Here is a 19,360-nt window from a genome sequence, read left to right on the forward strand (position 1 = left end):
GGAGCGGGGACCAGGTGAAGTATATGCTCCAGCCAGCCGCCCGCAACCCCGACCGCCCGATCGCCCCCCCCCCCCCGCAGCCCCGGCCACCCGATCGCGCGCCCGATCGCGGCCAGGGCTGCGGGGGGGTGATCGGGCAGCGGGCGGCTGGCTGGAGCATATACTTCACCTGGTCCCCGCTCCGGCTTGCTGAAGACATCGGGGCGGCCGGGGGGTTAATGGGGAGGGCTGCAGACAAACTCGAAGCAGGGATGTACATCCCTGCTGCGTGTTTGTCTGCCATTAAAAGCATAGGGCCGGGATCTGCAGCGAGTCTCGCTGCAAAAACGCAGCATGGAGACTCGCTGCAGACCCGCCAAGTGGGTTTGTAACCTAAAAAAAGAAAAGAAAAAAACTGGCACAGAAGGTAAATTGGTACATGGGATCAGCCACACAAAGGGCTGTTGGCCATATGCACCCTGTAATATACTTCAAGGTACCAAAGCTCCCCGGGGGGGCACATAAAAAAATATTTTTCTTTTTTGCTAAATAAACTACGCCTACTTGATCAGCACAAGGGAGGCAGGAGAGGAGACTACAGCACCAGATCTGAGACTGAGGGAGGTGGACAAAGTATAGGGGATCAGGCAGGCAGCACTACTTAATCGCCCTGCAGGAGCAGTGGCAGGAGAGTGCAGAAGAATCAGGGGCAGGAGGATGGGGGGGGGGGGAGCAGTCAGAAGCAGGGGAGGGAGAAAGACAGAGGGACCACTAGCAGCATGCAGGGCAATGCTAGCTTGATCTCCCTGTCACTTTGCCACCGCAGATCAGAAGACCGAGGAGGCACAGAGGAGGCAATGGGAACCAGGCACAGATGATTAGTTGATATGGAAATAACCTTTTAACTAGGGCTGAGCTGCAATACCAGACACCACCTGTGTGACACTGTACAGTTTCAGAGCTTTCATGCTAATCTCTCTATGCTATAACCCTACTAAGGAAGGTTTTAATGATTAACCATGTAAACTTCATCTAAGTAAACAGAGGTTCTGGTAATTTATTACAATCTACCATTTACAAATGAGCGTTACCAAAAACATCAAATAAAAAGTAGATTCTTCAGCCTTACACAGCATTTGTCATTTCTTTTCAATACGGAAAATAAAGTAAATGAACATACAATTCACATTTATTTCCCACAGGTGGAATGTGTTGCCATTAAAGGGGTTGTCCGGTGATAGTGATGAGCCAAAGTCAGAAAAGTGTTCTCCAGAAGTTGGAAATTGAATGCCAAGTGTTGAAGTTGGATGTTGCCCTAGGAAGTCCAGGAAAAAATGGCTAAAGTCAGAGGCAGAGTTCTACATGGCCGAACCCAGACACTTTTCTGACATTCGTTTATCAATAGTACAGGACTTTCCAATAAACTAGCATTGCATTGACTTTCATTATTTATGTCTAGCTCCTCTTGTGTTCTCAGGCTCAGTCACATAACCACTCTACCTGATTTTAGTTCCTGTGTTCTCACATTCAATATTCGTTTCTTGTTCCTTCCAAAGAACATGATCACAGGTGGAGTCATCAGGTGGGTGGGCCAGGTGTCTCTCCCACAGGCTGGCTGGAATTCCACAATGATTTAACCCCTTTAAATCATTGTGGAATTCCAGCCAGCCTGTGGGAGAGACACCTGGCCCACCCACCTGATGACTCCACCTGGGATCATCCAGCGCTACAAAAACATGGCCACTTTTCCCCCTACTGTTGTCTCCAGTTCAGGTGCAGTTTGCAATTAAGCTCCATTTACTTCAATGGAACTGAGTTTTAAAACCCCACCAAACTGGAGACAACAGTAGGGGGAAAGTGGCCATGTCTTTGTAGCACTGGATAACCCCTTTAAGTCCTGTGCCTGTAGGCAGAGCCAATATTGGAGCTTAGTAGAGGCTGTAGCGAAAAGGGCAGGATGACTTGGAGGAAAGCAGGGGCTGATAGTCACCTTGTGTCCAACAACACAAGACAGCAAGACCAAGCACTGTGCCACCAACATGGTAGCTTTCAGCTTCTGCTCTCCTCCATGCCATGCTACAGCTTCTACTATGCTCTAATATTAGCATATGTGAAATTCCAGCCATCCCATGGGAGGGACGCCTACCCTACCCAATCATGATCATGTATAGTGGAAGAAACAGGAAACAGATAGTGAACATGACAATGCAGGAATTAAACAAATCACAGGCAGAGTGAACATACAACACCCACAAAAGTCAATGCAGTGGTAGTTTATTGAAAATCCCAGGCAACCCCTTTATATACACTGTGGGAACCACAGTTGCCCCTGTAAAACAAATTGTGATTTAATTTGTAATTTGTATAATTTATCAGTGACTAACTGATGAACACCCCACCCCTCAACATTAGGCTCTCTCTACTACACTGGCAGTTTAAAACGTAAACTGCAACTACATTCAAGGGCTATGGGGGCAGCTAGGGAGAAAGCACAGTACAGCACTCAGCTGTCTCAATCAGTTAAAACAAACAGCAGCTGACATATTCAACCACTGCTCAATTCAAATGGGAGGGCATTGGACCCCTGTTGATCAGTGAAAGTGTCGGTAATCAGACAACCATCATATTTCCTGTGGACAGCTGGTATGTTATTACTCTGGGACAATTCCTTTTGAAATCTGTATGTGTCAACATTCTAAAAATCGCATTAACAGCCATATTAGGTTTCTAGAGTAGACATCAGGTGGAAGGTGTAGTTTTATGGCCAGACTGCAGTAAAGTCCAGTCCAACAGTACAGTATGGCAGTAGGACCGATTTCCTGTTTACTGCGTCATTGGTAGCCTCATGGGCGCAGGAGGGCGGGGAGCTGGTGGGCGTGGGGGAGCAGGGCGAGGTGGTGGGAGAGGACCTCTCTGATAACCATAAGGTGGAGGCCTTGGTGGTCCATTGTATCCATGTGGTGGCATTAAAGGAGGTGGTCGCATACCAGGAGGCATTGCTGGGTGCCCTAAGAAACAAAATGGAAAAATTTAAATATATGTTAAGTCTGCTTACATTATGTTAGCACATGAACAGGAAAGGGGGTGTGTGTATATATTTGTATATAAACAGCAAATATTTTTGTGAATAATTTTTTTATAAAATTGTATGGCAATATGCAGAATTGTAACTACTGATCATTATGTTATGTCATTATTGTTGACAAATCTTAGGCATTTTAAAGCTAAAAACTAGCTGCCCAGAAAATATCTAAGGGTACAAACACACACACACCGTATATGCAGCAGATACGCAGCAAATATGCAGCAGATCTGTAGCAGATTTGATGCTGTGTTCAGTTATTTAGATCTAATCTGCTGCGTATTTGCTGCGTATCGCAGCAGTAAATACGCTGCGTATACGGTGTGTGTGTTTGTACCCTAAAACTGACAGATAATATTTAGATACTCCGTTTTAGACTTTCAGATTGATTTTCTTTTACACTTCTGATGTGCACTCAGTTATAGTCTTGCAAGTATTTTGTCATTTTTATTTATGCATTTTTTTGAATAAATAAAAGCATATCTGTCGCTCCTCTCCCACTCTGTGTCTGACCTGGACGGCCCCCACAGACTTACAATAGCCCGCCCAGGTAAAATGACAAAAAAAACAGGAGAGAAGGTGCTGAACGTGGACCTCTCCAGGCTCGTTCTCTCTGCCCCCGAGAAAATGTTTCACAGGTCTGTGTGACATGCCAAAAGTTCTTTCTAATGTACAGGTACATTGTAAGTCTGTAATATACTTTATAAAATACTTGAAAAGACAAATAGCCACCAGCAGGCACTGCTAAGCTTAGGCTTCCACAGATGAATGGAGATTTAGACAGTGATCACTGGTTGGTGCTCACTACGATATTAGGTGTATCTAAACTTAGCAAGTTCCTAGAGAAAAGATGAGGGCACTCACTGCTTCATGTGATCTTTTTTCGGGTAACAGCTGTTTCCTGCACATGCGCGCTTCTACAGACCTACAGGGTCTGTAGAAGCACGCATGTGCGTGAAACAGCTGTTATCCGATCTGCTGGGTGTCTGACATCCACGCTGAAGCCCGGTATGCCCTGTAATTTTTATGCACGCAAAGAAACAAAATAAAAAGAAGATCACATGAAGCGCTGAGTGCCCTCATCTTTTCACTGTGAACTTGCATACTTTATAAAATGTAAATCAGTTCACAAAGTGTTAAGAAAAGACCAAAAGCCTTTATTCCAAATGCTGAGTTGTAACTTACCCATGGTTCCAAAAGGTGGCGCTCTTGGTGGCATGCCCATAGGGGGAGGACCTGGTTGGTTCATGCCATGTGGGCGTGCTGCCAGCTGTGTTGGCGAAGGTCCTAGAGTGTGATGTGGAACTTGCATCTGCAAACCTGATAAAACACAATGGTCCACATTTACTAACAATGTTAGATAATGCACAGTTTTTCTTCCTCATGTGTAAAAGGCCATAGCACTTTCACCTACAGACCCACATGGACCCTCATTTTTGTGTCACTAATTGTACTTTGCAATGCAGACTTAATTGTTGCATAAAATATGCTGCGAATCGCCATTTGCCCTAAGATAAAATTGATATGTTATATAAGTTCCTCATGTCAGTACGATTACGATATGTAACTTGCATAACTTATATTTTATCTGACTGCTTTTAAAAATTTTTTTTTAAAAATCCTTATTTTGCCCTATTCCCATCCTTATACCGCTGTAATCCTTTGATCTATGGGGCTGTGTGAAGTGTCATTTTTTGCACCATGATCTATACTTTCTATCCAAGATGCAATTTCACACTTCGGCGCATTTTTGCGCTTACGCCGTTTACCGTGCAAGATCAAGAATGTGATCATTTACTAGTTCGGGCGATTACGCATGTGGCGATACCAAATATGTTTACTTATTTATTTTTATTTATTAAATTGGAAAAGGGGGGTGATTTGGACTTTAAAAAAAGCCCCCTGGGGGACTTCTATATACACAGCACTGATCTCCAATTAAGATCAATGCTGTGTCTATAATAGAGCACTAATCCATTGGATCGGTGCTCTATTACTTTGGTCTGCTGCAGACCACATCTATAGAAAATGTCTGTAGTGGGTCTGTATCTTGCCATTGCGGTGAGCTGTTGCATTTTTTTGTGTGTTTGCAACTTCAGCCATAGCAACATGCTCCTGCCTAGTGTGAATGGTGTTCTAGGAGAGCTGACCAAATTTGTCCTTTTTTTTTCCTGTGTTCCAGATGGGGGAGTGGCTGCCTCTACTTGGTCGTGCACTCCACCTACCCCACCCAGGTGGTGTAATTACTTGTGCCGGTATAAGACAGATCTTGCATGCCCAGAGCATAGGCGTATTTCATGCCATGGAGAGGCCATAGTACAGTGTAGGACTGCCCCGTGTATGAGGCCACCGTAACGTGGTGGGGTAGTTTACACCATTTTTAAATGGTAACAAAGAGCCTAATTTTTGTGGACCTTTTTTGGCAGTTGGGGGGGCTGCTTCTAACTATTTTCATGTCTGCAGTGGGTCTGTATCTTGCCATTGCGGTGAGCTATTGCATTTTTTTTTGTGTTTTTGTATAGAACACAAAGCCGAGATCAGCGTCATTCGACGCTGAGGCCCGGCCAGGTGAGGAGAAGGGATCCCCCTCCGCTGTGTGTGTGTGTGGATCCCCCACTAGACCACCAAGGAGAAGCTATGAAGGGCATTTAAATGCAGCTGTCATGTTTGACAGCTGCATTTCAATGTCCTTATTAGCGGGTGCAGCGATCTCCTACGCCCGCTAATAGCCGCAGGAAAGCAGGCGGGATTGCAGTGGTTCAGAGGGGGGGCGCGGCCCCTCTCTGATCTCCCGTAAAGGCGACATGACGTATGAGATATGTCATGGGTCATTAAGGGGTTAAACTAGACAGTTACAGCTGGTATGTGCACGTGCACACAGACAATATGGCGTGGCATTTTATGTGAAAAGCACACCAATTTCCACTTAAAGAAGAAAAAAAAAAGAAAAACACTCATTGATTCCAATAGAAGATGTGGAAATGCGTAGAACAAAATGTGAGATCATCACAGGACCACAGCTCAGTGACTTTAGACGTGTGCACATATCTTTAGTTGGCTCCACACTACAGAATACTAGGCCACAGTTGGGGTCGGAAGCAAGTACAGGTGCATCTTTAAATGATAATGTATGAAGTGCACATCAGGTAAGCCAGTCTGGCACAAATTATGTCAAAATACTGGTGCCTTAGCAAAAGTAAAATTTGCAATAATGTGCCCTAACCACCAAGATCAGGGTAAAGATCAGTGGCCCTATAAGAACTTGTCTACTAAGAAGCAAAAATAGGGATCCATTTTATAAAAGCAGACCATAAATAAAAGATAATTATGGAGATTTATAGCATCACTTCTACTTACCAGGGTGCAAAGCTCCAGATTGGAAAGGTATTGGCACCTGGGGATGACCAGCAGCTGCAGCAGCTTGACCTGCGCCAGTGACAGGAGACATTGGTGGTGGAGGCATTGTAGGGGGGATTCCTGGGGGGAGTGCTCCAGGTGGAGGGACTGGGGGAAACGCAGGCATGCCTGAAATAAAAAAACAAGAGTTGTAAGAAACAAAAAGCAGGTCACAATAACAGGATACAAACATGCTTCCTAGTCCACACCTCCACAGTGCAGTTCCCCAATGCCAAGACAGCAGCACTGCATAGCTCTTTGTCCATCACAGAGCATTGTGCACCCTTGCACCAATTTTCTAGGCAGGGACAAACATCTATGAGGACAAATTCACCATTAATCTCATTGGGGAGCGGAAGTATTGTGTAGTGAACCTGACTGGCCTATGCCTCACTAAGAACATGAATGTGCCACCATATTTGCACTTGCTGTGAACTAAATTTGTTCCCTATAGAAGCCCAAATTCTACTGCATCTTTGTTTTGACTTTACCCCAAAATTTTGAATGGAGCAAAGGTAGCAAATGATTGAGAGGCCACAAAGTTTCAATCTGCACTGAGAATTCATCTTCCTATCGGTACACTGGGTGTAAATGCCTAAAGGGTTACTGCAGAGACTAAAATTTGTTTTTAACGCATTGCTTTAATAAAGTTATATTACTTTGCAATATAAACATTTTTATTTACATATAGACTTCCAGAGACTGGCAGCAGTACATCCCCCTCTGCTGCCAACAACATGTGTTGGGAACTGCACGGCTATCCTGTAGTTCACGATCCCCTGCTCTTTTCTAGCGCTGCCGAACAGCACTATGCAGAGCAGGGTCCCTATGGAATATAACTAGCAGTTTTCCAATTGCTTTGAACTCCCAACAGTTCAGTTCTTTTCAAGGAAAGTTTGCTTCAGATCTCAAACACTTGCACAATTAAACACTTTGGCACCCAGTCTTTAAGTACAGTAAAACCTCGGTGCTCAAACGCATTTGAATTTGAACTGTTCAGTAGTCAAACAAAAGTGTACCCAGAAGTAATGTTCGGAATTCAAACATTTTCACAAGCATGGATTGTGGGTTGTACTTTTTTTGGATTGTGATTTTTGCACTGGTGATGTTTCCCATACAGTACAGTAATGTATAAGGCTGCTCCAGTGCATATATACAGTACAGTATTAAAGTCAGTGCACCACCATCTTGCATTCTTTACAGTGCCGGGGTGGGGGTGCACTATACAGTAAAGCATGAAAGAGGAGTTAATGCACTACTGTACTATAATTGCTGTTTAGTTTTTTTTAACATTTCTTGTTCGAAATGTAAAAGTATAGTGCTGATCTGTATTGAAGTGATTAAACTGGGCAATTTTCAATGTAATAAATGAGTGCTGTAGTGGGTGCTGGAACCAATTAAACACATTTACATTATTTCCTATGGGAAGTCACTGCTTAGTTCTCAATCTGTCTTCCTGAACCAATTAAGTTCGAGAACAAAGGTACCACTGTGTTAGCAAAAAATACAATGTAATATCCATACTGTTGTTACCTGTACCTCCAGTGACAGAAGCTCCTATTGAAGCCAAAGCTACTGTAGCACAGGGCTGCCACCACACAGTACGACCTAACTGCTTCTGTCTCCATTCTCTCTGTACGGTGGGCGCTGAACAGATCATCTGCAGCGTGCAGGCACTGCAGATTTTATTTATTGATAGCCTATCCTATGTATGATGTTTTTTTCTGAAAAAAAAAAAGTATATAGGAATCCATTTCTTAAAGTGGACCTGTCACCCCCGATGCGACAGGCTCCCCACCCCCTGCTAGAGCCCCTCATACTTACTAGATCGCGCCGGGTCCCGCGACGGAGATATCCCTGCGGGAAGCCCGGCACGCGCGTGCCACTGAGATAAGTCAGACGCTCATAGAGAATGAATGGTGAGTGCGACGCTCCATTCATTGTCTATGAGCATCGGAGTTATCTCAGTGGCGCACGCGCCGGGCTTCCCACTAGGATATCTCAGTCCCGGGACCGGCCGAAGAAGCAGGACCTGGCGCGATCAAGTAAGTATGAGGGGCTCTAGCGGGGGTCGGGAGCCCGTCATCGGGGGTGACAGGTCCTCTTTAAGGAAAGTTCACCTATACATTAAGATGCATCCGCCCATATCTAGGACATATCATGCATATTGCCAACAACCCTAAGCACGTATTCAACCATGTATTAAAGGGTACAGTGCACACTTAAAAATACTAACAATTCAATATGTAGTCTGCTGTCCACACCAATGTGTATGGACATGAATATAGGGGGCAGTTCACACATGGTCTTGGGTAAAAGCCTGCCCTTCTCAGCTGTGCTGGATTAAGCCCCATTTATTAAACCTGTATTTGGCCTACCTTGTTGCATTGACAGTAAATGATTACTCACCTGCTGCAACAGCAGTAGTCAAGGAGGTGATGACTGCAGGGACAGTAGGAGGTGGAGGAGCATCTGCGAAAAGCTGGTGAGGCCTGTCAGCCTGTGACAGTGGGTTCTGTGCAGCCAGCAGCCTCTCTGCAGCTGACCCATGCCTTTCACCCTTGGAGTCCTTCTTAAAGGCATAGGAGACTGTTATTGGACGGTTACATAGATACTGTCCATTCATGGCCTCAATGGCAGCATCAGAAGCATCAAAGCTGGCAAAGTTAATGAAAGCATAACCTTTGGAGTTCCCAGTGTCTGGATCTCGCATAATCTTTGGGGTTTGTAGGATGACCCCAAAAGCGCTAAAGGTGTCATACAAAAGCTTTTCATCAATCTCAGGGTCCAGGTTTCCAATAAATATGTTTGCTCCAACATCCAAATTTTTGTTGTGTGCTGAAGCTTTATTTACTCGGATGGGCTTCCCATATAGTTTGATCATATTCATAATTTTAATGGCGTAGTCTGCATCTTCTTCACTTAGGAACTCCACAAAGCCATAGCCTGAGGAAGAAAGTGGTGATAGTTTGTCACAGAGTAATGCAACATCTTATGCAGTTTTCTACCAATATGTTATGTGGCATCATTAGGATATGGCTGAGAAGGGTTGGCTCTAACCTCTGGGAACTCGACAAATCAAACAGTAAACAGGAGCCGTACAGCTAGTACCGTGATGGCGAACCTATGACACGCGGCTGCATAAAGAAAAGTATGCGGCCGCCTGCAAACTCCAGGACAGCCCCGCAGCCTGAACCCACGTATTCCCCGCACCACGTACCACCTGGACGCAGCTACTGTGAAATCACCCGGGGAGGGATGGGTCCGGTGGGGTAGTGTGTGTGTGTGGGAAGGGATGGGGTCAGGTTGGGTAATGTGTGTGGGTAAGGAGGTCAGGTGGGGTAGTGTGTGTGTGTGTGTGTGTGTGTGTGTGTGTGTGTGGATGGGGGTCAGGTGGGGTAGTGTATGTAGAAGGGTCAGGTAGGGTAGTGTATGTGGAAGGGTCAGGTAGGGTAGTGTTTGTGGTTTTTAGTTTGCTTCACACAGTAATTATTATAATAGTAGTAATAATTAATAATAGTTATTTAAACTATAAATATCGCAAAATTATGGTGTTTTTTCACGAGGTGACACCAACCGAGTTATAATAGTTTTTTGCCGAAAAAAAACACCAAGCACACACCAAGCTCAAAAAGTTGCCCATCACTGAGCTAGTAAAACACAGGGGTCTCTTTATATTTTTATGTGTACGACACTGCCTTTGTCACTGCCCCATTTATAGCTACATGTCATAACTTAAAGTGACATTGTCACCTCCTTTTTGCATTCTGACATCTCTACACAGGTGTAAAGGGTAAATTAAGCGGTTTTCATACCTTATTTTATATCATACGTCATGGTGCTTGTTCAAGTAAAAAGTCATCTTTTATCAACTGCAGATTGTGTTAAGTGGGCGGGGCCTCGCGGCATTAGCGCCACGTAACTCCGCCCACAACATCACAGTTGGCCCCGCCCCCTCGCCGGCCACTGGACAGGCTGGCCGAAAGGTCTAGAGCCCACCCCCTTTACGTCAGCCAACCAATGGGCGTCAAGGGGGCGGGGTGACGATGCAGTTGTGGGCGGGGCTAAGTGTCGCTAATGCCGCGAGGTCACGCCCACTTAATACACACTGCAGTTGATAAAAGGACACTTTTTACTTGAACAAACATGACGTATGATATGAAATAAAGTATTAAAACTGCTAAATTTAACCTTTACACCTGTGTAGAGATGTCAGAATGCACAAAGGGGGTGACAGTGTCACTTTAAGTGGAAAACAAGATCCTGGCTAGTAAGCCATATTAAATTTTGCAAACCTTCTTGGATCTTGGTCTCACTGTGGCTGTTTTCCAGCTTCCCCTTTCACTTCTTATCTGTTCATAAACAAGGCAAAGACTAAAGGCAAAAATCTACATTACAGAGGAGCAAAGTGAAGATGGGTTTGGAGTGAGTGAGAGAGAGAGTGTGAGTGAGCGAGCGAGCGAGCAAGAAGAGGAAACAAACAGCCCTTGCCGTTTGGAGAATGTTTAGCCACATAAAACACTGGATTCACTGCGGTGACTGCCGAGTACTGGTCTGGGAACTTGGTGAGGTAAGATTGCAGGATTGCGTTGTGCTGGCTCCTATACACAGGCTGTTTCTTCCCTCTACCTTCTCCCCCCCGTTCACCCCTTCCCTCTCCATAAATCATAATGGAGACAACAAACCTGCTTCTCTGCAAGTAAGGGGGGAGGCTGGAAAACAGGTTTTTGGGTACAGAAGGAAACTCTTACCTAATAAAAAGTTTTTTTAATCAATTGTGCTATTGATTTCTGCAAAGTTGTTTCTAAATGACAGTTACACTTTAAAGTATTACTTGTGAGTGACTAACAAGTTTGTTCAGAAAAACAGCATACTGCCAAGTGCAACTGCAATCTAACTATAATTTATTGTGACCGGCCCTGCATAAACCAGAAACGTCATATGGATTTCAGTCTGTTTTATGCACTGTAAACCACCTGGCATTTTACACCATTCAGTAAGTCATGTTACAGCAATACCCAATTCATAGCTTTTATTATGTTTAATAAAAACACCAAATTCTGACCCCTAAAACGTTGTCAATATTCTTACTACAGAGGGCTTATTTTACTCAATGAGTTTTTGGTAATATTTTATGCCGGATTCACACTACGTAAGACAGCGGCCGTTCTGTTACCTGGTTGTGTCACAGAACGGCTGGTGTCAGTGAAGTTTATTCCGTCCGGTACTGCCCCAACATGAGAAAACTAATGCAAGCATTATATACAGCTGATGATTAGCAACCGGTCAGGAACTAGTTAAAAACTGACAGCAATCCAACTGGTTGTTCTGGTCAGCTGTGCCACTTTATGTCAGTATCCTTGCGCTGACAAGCTTGGGGTGGCACAGTCACCTCCTTACCCTGGTGCTGTCCTGTCACCCTGTCCTTGGGCATGTGAGTGTTCACCACCGGTCCTGCTTGTAAGAAGAGTTCCCATAGCAGCGGCTCGCTTACTTTCTCATCCAGACCTCCAACATATACTGTAGCATCTACAAACAATAGGTTTATAAGTTTAGCTCATTATTTTCTTGTCCAATACAAAATACAGTCCAATAACCTGCTCCTGCATATAATTGTCCAGGTTTAGTCCATTACAGGCCTTCCACGTCCATGTTCCATGCGGAACACGTGAGTGCGGGCTAACATAGTCTTCAAGAGACAACCCTTCCAAAGGGACCCAATCAGCACTGCTATTCCCCGCAAACGTACTTTTATTAAAAGGAATCTTTCAGCTGTAATTCATGTTCCAAACGGCTGACACTGTTATATAGCTGTTTGTGGAAAGAGACACATGGTACCCTTCATATCTCTGTCTGTACTTCTAGAGATTGTAGAAAAATGCTTTTATTCTGTGCCACAAGTCAGTGGCTTTTCCAAGCACCTGAATTACAGCAAGCTGGAATGCCTCCCCCTCCCTCCTTAAAAGCAAGACAGAGTCACATATGAAAGGTTTTACAGCCTACTCAACTTCAGGAGCTCAGGAGAGCCTCTTTAACTTCTCATAAAATAGTTTTCTATGTTCTGAAAACACAGATGGCCCTAACAGCTATCTACCATTGTCAGCAGTTTGGAAAGTGCATCTGACAGATTCCAGTGCTATATGCTAATTCAGTTCAACTAGGTCCTTGGGGCTGATGCAGTCATGGTCCTGGGGCTGTAATCACCACCTTTGGGCGTGATTCACAGACAGTTTCTTTGGTTGATCAAATGGAGATGGGCCTGGTTGCGTGTACCCGCTACAACACCTGTATTCAGGTGGGCATGTGCACTGCAGTGGTGTCCTTTTCTCACTTTAGTGCGCATGCCTAAAAAAGCCTCTAATGCATTCCAGTTCATCGCTAAGACCATGCTGCAGCCAAGATCATTGCTAGCAAAAACTTTGTCTCATATCATCTCTGCTGCAGCATGGTCCCAGGGATGCTTCCAGCAATGCTCATTGAAAGGGAATGTGTTCAAGGATATTTTGGCCATGCGCAGTACACCAGGGAAAGGACGCCACCCTAGTGCACATGCCCGCATAAATACACAAATCAGAGTAGGTGTACGTGGCCAGGCCCGCCTCTGTGTGACGAACTGAGCTATGAATCACTCCCAGAGAGGCACGATTACAGCTAAGTACAGCCCCAGGAACACCTAGTTGTACTGAATTAGTATACAGCACGGGAGTTAATAAGAGTACACTTGCAGGGCATGGGTGGCAGGGACTCTGGCAATTCATATATATTGATGAGGTGTAAGGAGCTGCATTAGCAATATATTAGATTTAGATTTTTATGTTAATTTGTTCCCTTAAAAAAAAAATTTAAGGTCACCCACAGTATAATTAAAAGTTACAAATTTTATAAACATTACCCAGTAAATTTGAAAAATTCAGAAGATAAATACCCGCCCAAACATCATCCTGATTGAGTTTGCTAAATGAATGTATTTGCAAAAACAATGACCTTGACAAGTCCTGCAAGTTTACGTAGGTTAATTAACCCCTTAACGACATCGGGCGTAAGTGTACGCCCCCGCAGCGTGGTACTTAACGCAAACGGGCGTACACTTACGCCCGATGTTTACCGGATCGATGTGTGTAAACACACGGCGATCCGGTAACGATGGCTGCTGTAATACACAGCAGACCATCGTAGCTTGTCGGCACGGGGGGTGGATTACACCCCCCCGTGCTGACGTTCGCTGTAATTGGCTGATTTATTCAAATCAGCCAACTACAGCGATTTTCCGGTTCCCGGGTCATCGGTGACCCGGGGCCCCGGAAATCAATGGTGATTGGTGCTGTCCGAGACAGAACCAATCATCATTAGTGTGTATACTGAAGGGGGCCATGGTGCCACCCCCCAAATCGTCGCTATTGGCCGGCCAATAGCGGTGATCCAAGTAAAAATAATTATTATTACTTTTCTCTGCACCCCTCAGCTAGTTAGCTAAGAGGTGCAGAGATGGTGTGTGTGGTGTGTGAACACCATACTCACTGGATCCGGGCGCTGGAGAGAAGATCTGCGGTCCCGCGGCGTCCCACGTCGTTCTCCGTCTTCCCTCATCTCCGCTCCCGTCGGTTTTCTTCGGAAATCTTCGTCCAGGTACTTGTACTGCCCCCTAGCGGCTGACTAGTGTATATAATACACTAATCAGTGGCTTTGGGGTAAAGAAGTAGCTTTTTTTTTCCCCCAATTAATTTTTTTTGCGCCCTTTCGCCGCTGAGTGCTGATCAGCATCGCACACAAGTGCGCCGCTGATCAGCAACTCCTTTTTTGGCGTGGGGTTTTTTTTCCCCTCCCCCCCTTTTTTTTCTATATCCTACCGCCACTGTCTGCTGATAAGTACCGCACATAAGTGCGGCATTTATCAGCAACTCCTTTTTTTGGCGTAGGTTTTCCCCCGCCCCTTACTGTGAAAAACATGTATAAAAAACACTACATTACACTACACTACTTGAAATAAAGTTTTACATTACACCACTACACTACATCACATTTACATACCCCCCACACACCAATCCCCGAATAATGTCCCAGAGAGTGTTTTCGGTGGAGGAGGCATACGCGCTTATTGCCTCCGACACCGAAACGGCCAGTGAGGATGAATGGGGGGATCCTTCTTTCCTCCATTCATCCTTATCATTATCATTATCATCATCATCATCATCATCATCATCATCCAGTGATGATGACTTTCCACCTAGGCGTCCAAGGAGGACGCCTCGGGCTGCCCGCCAGACACGTCATCCCATCCCGCCCCCTGCCCCCCAGACAGGTGACCCCATCCCGTCCCCTGCTCCCCAGACACGTCATCCCAACCCACCCCCTGCCCCCCAGACACGTCATCCCATCCTGCCCCCCACCCCCCAGATAGGTGACCCCATCTGGACCCCAGACCCCCAAAATTATCAGCCCTGGATTCCTGGCTTTATGGCAACGGCGGGAATCCAAATTAACCCCACAGGTCTCAGAGAAATAGACTTTTTCAAGCTCTATTTCTCTGATGACCTTGTAAATTTGATGGTGGCGCAAACAAACTTGTACGCGCACCAATTCCTGGCCCAGAACCCCTTCTCTTCTTTTGCTAGGCCCATGGCGTGGACCCCTACTGATGCAGCCGAAATGACAAAATTTTGGGGGCTCCTGCTGCACATGGGCCTAGTAAAAAAAAAAAAAAAAACACAATTCGGCAATACTGGAGTGGGGATATTATGTATAATACCCCACTTTACAGTATGGCCATGGGACAATTTCGATTTGAAGCCCTCCTAAAATTCTTGCATTACAATGCAAGGTGCCCCCCACGAGATGATCCCTCGTATGACCGACTGTACAAAGTATGGCCGGTCATAGAGCACTTCTCAGCCAAATTTACTGAGATGTATATCCCAGAGAAATACATCTCAGTAGATGAGTCCCTCCTGAGCTTCAAAGGAAGACTCCATTTCCGCCAGTACCTTCCCAATAAAAGATCACGGTATGGCGTGAAACTATACAAACTCTGTGAGAGTACCTCAGGGTACACTTACAGATTTAGAGTATATGAGGGTAGGGACACCCAAATCCAGCCCCCAGAACGCCCCCCCATCCTCATAGTTAGTGGGAAGATCGTTTGGGAACTGATCTTCCCACTGCTGGATAAAGGTTATCACCTGTATGTTGATAACTTTTATACCAGCATCCCCCTCTTTCGGTCCCTCGCTGCCCGAGCTACTGTAGCTTGCGGCACGATTCGAAAAAATCAGAGAGGCCTCCCAAGTCACCCTGTTAGACAACTAATGCAAAGGGGGGAGAGCAAGGCCTATGCCTGTGAAAATATGTTGTTGGTCAAATATAAGGACAAGCGCGATGTCCTTATTCTGACCACAATTCACAGGAATAGCGTCACCCCTGTCACTGTACGTGGTACCACAAACGTGGTGTACAAACCTGATTGTGTTCTAGAGTACAATCAGTATATGGGAGGAGTTGATCTCTCAGATCAAATGCTGAAACCATATAATGCCACGAGAAAAACCAGACGGTGGTACAAAAAGGTGGCCATATATCTGGTACAGACAGCGATGTACAACGCTTTTGTGCTGTACCGATATGCCGGCCACCCAGGGAAATTCCTTGAATTCCAGGAAGCAGTGATCAAAGCCCTGATATTCGGCAGCCATAGAGAGGGCCCCAGCGCTTCTGGATATGAAGGACCCCGTATCGTACAGGGACAACATTTTCCAGGTGAAGTTCCCCACACTGGAAAAAAGGGGAGATCCCAAAAGTAGTGCAGAGTGTGCCGTAAAAGGGGGATCAGGAAGGACACCATTTACCAGTGTGACACCTGTCCTGATCCCCCCGACCTCTGCATAAAGGATTGCTTCAAGGCGCACCACACGTCATTGGAGTTCTAAATTTTCTAAATTCTGTCCCTTATTCCTATTTCAGGGGTCACGTTGATCCAGGGATTATTCTGATTGCCATTATGGAGTCGGAAAGGAATTTTTCCCCTGTAATAAGGCTACAGTTGTCTGCCTCACGAGGGTTTTTTGCCTTCCTCTGGATCAACACAGGTTGAATTTGATGGACTTCTGTCATTTTCAACCTTAGAAACTAATAATTGGCCTAATACCCCCAAATAAATTAGAATGGTCCCTTTTCCCCAACTAAATAGATATGGCCGCCATTCCCATTAGAGGATACCATGATGCAATTAGAAAGCCCCTGTGTGGCCAGGACAGTACAAACAAGCCCCCTGGTGACTCGCACATTTATGCCGTGAAAATGAAAAAAATTGTATTTTTCATCTTCACAGCACATGATCCACATATGTGCCCGTCACCAGTGGGGTCCATATGCTCACTGCACCCCTTGTTAGATTCCTTATGGGGTGTAATTTCCAGAATGGGGTCACTTGTGGGGGGTTTCTACTGTCCTGGCAGCACAGGAGCTTTGTTAATGTGACATGGCCTCCATCCTCCATTCCAGCCTCTAAATGGCGCTCTGTCCCTTTGGTGGCTTGCCCTGTGCCCATATGGCACATTATGTCCATATCTAGGGTATTTTCGTACTCAGGGGAAATTACCCTACATGTTTTGCATTTATTTTCTCTTTTAACCCCTTGTGGAAATGAAAAAAATTAAGGCTAGACCAACATTTAGTGTAAAAAAAAAATTTTACACTAAATCATTGATCTAGTCTTTATTTTTTCTTTTTCACAAGGGGTTAAAAGATAAGAAAAAACACTAAATGTGTAGCGCAACTTCCCCCAAGTATGAAAATACCCCACATGTTGACATAAAAGCGCCAGGCGGGTGCAGGGTAAGCCTCCGCAGGGAGGAAGCGCCATTTGGCTAGAATGGATGGTGAATGCCATGTCGCATTTACAAAGGCCCTGTGTTGCCAAGACAGTGGAGGCCCCCCACAAGTGACCCCATTCTGGAAACTGCACCCCTCAAGGAATGTAACAAGGGGTGCAGTGAAGATATGGACCGCTTAATGACGGGCACATTTGTGCTGTGAAAATGAAAAAAGGAAATTTTTCACTTTCACGTCACATTGTTCCCTATTTGTGCCCGTCACCAGTGGGGTCCATATGCTCACTGCACCCCTTGTTAGAGTCCTTGAGGGGTGTAGTTTCCAGAATGGGGTCACTTGTGGGGGATTTCCAGTGTCTTGGCAGCACAAGGGCGACATAAATGCGACATGGCCCTTGAAATCCATTCCAGTAAAATCCAGCTTCCAAAAGCCAATTGGCGCTCCTTCCCTTTGGAGGCTCGTACTGCGCCCGCTTGGCACTTTATGTCCACATTTTTGGTGTTTTTTTTTTTTTTTGAATTTTGAATTTTTAACAGGCCATCAGATAAAAGAAAAGTTATACATGTTATATATCGTTTTAATTGTAACGATTTGATGAACATGCCTAACAAGTCAGTTTTACCCCAGGGCGAATGGTGTAAAAACACAGTTCCCCCAAATAAAATAAATGCGTTTTTTTCAATTTCACCACACTTTTTCTGGTTTCGCAGTGTACTTTATGCAAAAATTCAGCCTGTCATTGCAAAGTACAATTAGTGACGCAAAAAATAAGGGCCCATTTGGGTTTCTAGGTGGAAAAATGCAAGTGTTATGGCCTTTTAAACACAAGGAGGAAAAAACGAAAACGCAAAAACAAAAATTGGCCCCGTCCTTAAAGGGTTAAGGGATCTACAAAAAGGACTAAGCAGATGACAAAATTGCAGTAGAGAACCATCTATAGTTTTCTGCAAGCTGTTTAAGCAGAATAAAGGCAACCACTCAGCTTTCCTATTGCCCAGAATGACAAAACTGCCACCCATGTAATAGAGAGATGCCTCACTCCTGTATAACCCGGCAGGAAGGCTGCTGTAGAATGCAGGAAAACTGGGCAGCCATCATAGCTTTAGCCACCCAGCTTTCCCAGAAGCAGGAGACAAGACAGCCGTAAGAAGAACATTATTATTCCATATGAAGTTCTCATGGTCTTACAGTGATCCCAAACATGGGGCTCTGCAGCAACATTACAAGGCACGCACTCAGCCAGGCCTGCTGACATACAGACTATCCGCAGCTAGCAGCACCTTTAGAACTACAAACTCCAGCATGGCGAGGACAGCCCCATGGTGATGCATGGCTGCACCTTTATAACCGGCATACCACGCTTGTCCGTGTTTAGTATGGGGCATGACTTCAACAATAAACTGTATATAAAGGAGCTCCTGCTACCAACATCTCCATTCTGCTGTCCTCACTACCGAACGGTCAACATTAAAGATGCTGGAAAGACCCGCCCGCAGCAACAGAGCATTCTAAACCCATCCGTCATCCTCACCCTGGTTCCGCTCCGAAATCGGGCCCGCCGCCATCTTTACTCCGCCACCACAAGGCAACTGTCGCGCTTCCTTCCCTACATCCTCTACGTCACTTCCGTCCCTCTTTTTTTTTTTTTTAATTTGGAAGAGTTTTATTGATATTCCGAACATTTCAACGTCCGAAGTGACTCACATAATTCTTGTACATTCTAATCAAAGTAGTGTTGTTCTAGGATATCTTTATTTGAGAAAGTGCTTGTGGAACTGTAAGTCACAGCATGTCTTGACTGAGCTTAACAAATAGTCTCTTATTTAAATTTTATGCTACTACGCAAAGGGGCGGGGTTTATGCAGCGGCGCTCTGAAGTGGGCGTTTATGGATGAAGCTGGGCAATTTTGGGGGCGTTCCTAGGCTATCCCATGCTAATGAATTTGAGTTTATCACTTTTTCTTTTTCTTACAACACCTACTATGTATGTGCCAATGCATTAGCCTAGAGCCTGAATAAAAAAAATATAAGACTTTAACCCCTTCCCAATCACAGATTCTGGGTCTTAAAGGGGTTGTC

At 45.1% G+C, this 19,360-nt stretch overlaps 1 protein-coding gene across 2 annotated transcripts; it reads right to left on the reverse strand.

Moving 5' to 3' along the window:
* Positions 1-1,727: 1,727 nt before the first annotated feature.
* SF3B4 (splicing factor 3b subunit 4) lies at positions 1,728-18,896 on the reverse strand. 2 transcript variants are annotated; one of them, XM_069950577.1, is made up of 6 exons: positions 18,813-18,896; positions 11,858-11,986; positions 8,867-9,403; positions 6,419-6,586; positions 4,247-4,381; positions 1,730-2,987 (listed from the first exon to the last, which is right to left on the reverse strand). In XM_069950577.1, exons 1-6 carry the CDS (start codon positions 18,844-18,846, stop codon positions 2,803-2,805), a joined length of 1,188 nt encoding a protein of 395 aa, XP_069806678.1. In that variant the 5' UTR covers positions 18,847-18,896; the 3' UTR covers positions 1,730-2,802. The 2 variants fall into 2 exon arrangements, with proteins under 2 accessions (XP_069806679.1, XP_069806678.1); XM_069950578.1 differs by lacking the exon at positions 11,858-11,986 and having other exon boundaries at positions 1,728-2,987; positions 18,813-18,853.
* Positions 18,897-19,360: the final 464 nt, after the last annotated feature.

This window comes from Dendropsophus ebraccatus, chromosome 13 (genome assembly GCF_027789765.1).
Source record: "Dendropsophus ebraccatus isolate aDenEbr1 chromosome 13, aDenEbr1.pat, whole genome shotgun sequence".
NCBI classification, from domain to species: Eukaryota; Metazoa; Chordata; class Amphibia; order Anura; family Hylidae; genus Dendropsophus; species Dendropsophus ebraccatus.

Bases quoted from the DNA above. Each gene is read 5' to 3' on its own strand.
- SF3B4 (XM_069950577.1), bottom strand. From the start codon at position 18,846: ATGGCGGCGGGCCCGATTTCGGAGCGGAACCAGG. The intron at 11,987-18,812 runs GTGAGGATGACG...TATTGTTTGTAG, and splicing joins GATTTCGGAGCGGAACCAGG to ATGCTACAGTATATGTTGGA. The intron at 9,404-11,857 runs GTAAGGAGGTGA...TTTCTTCCTCAG, and splicing joins GGTGACAGGACAGCACCAGG to GCTATGGCTTTGTGGAGTTC.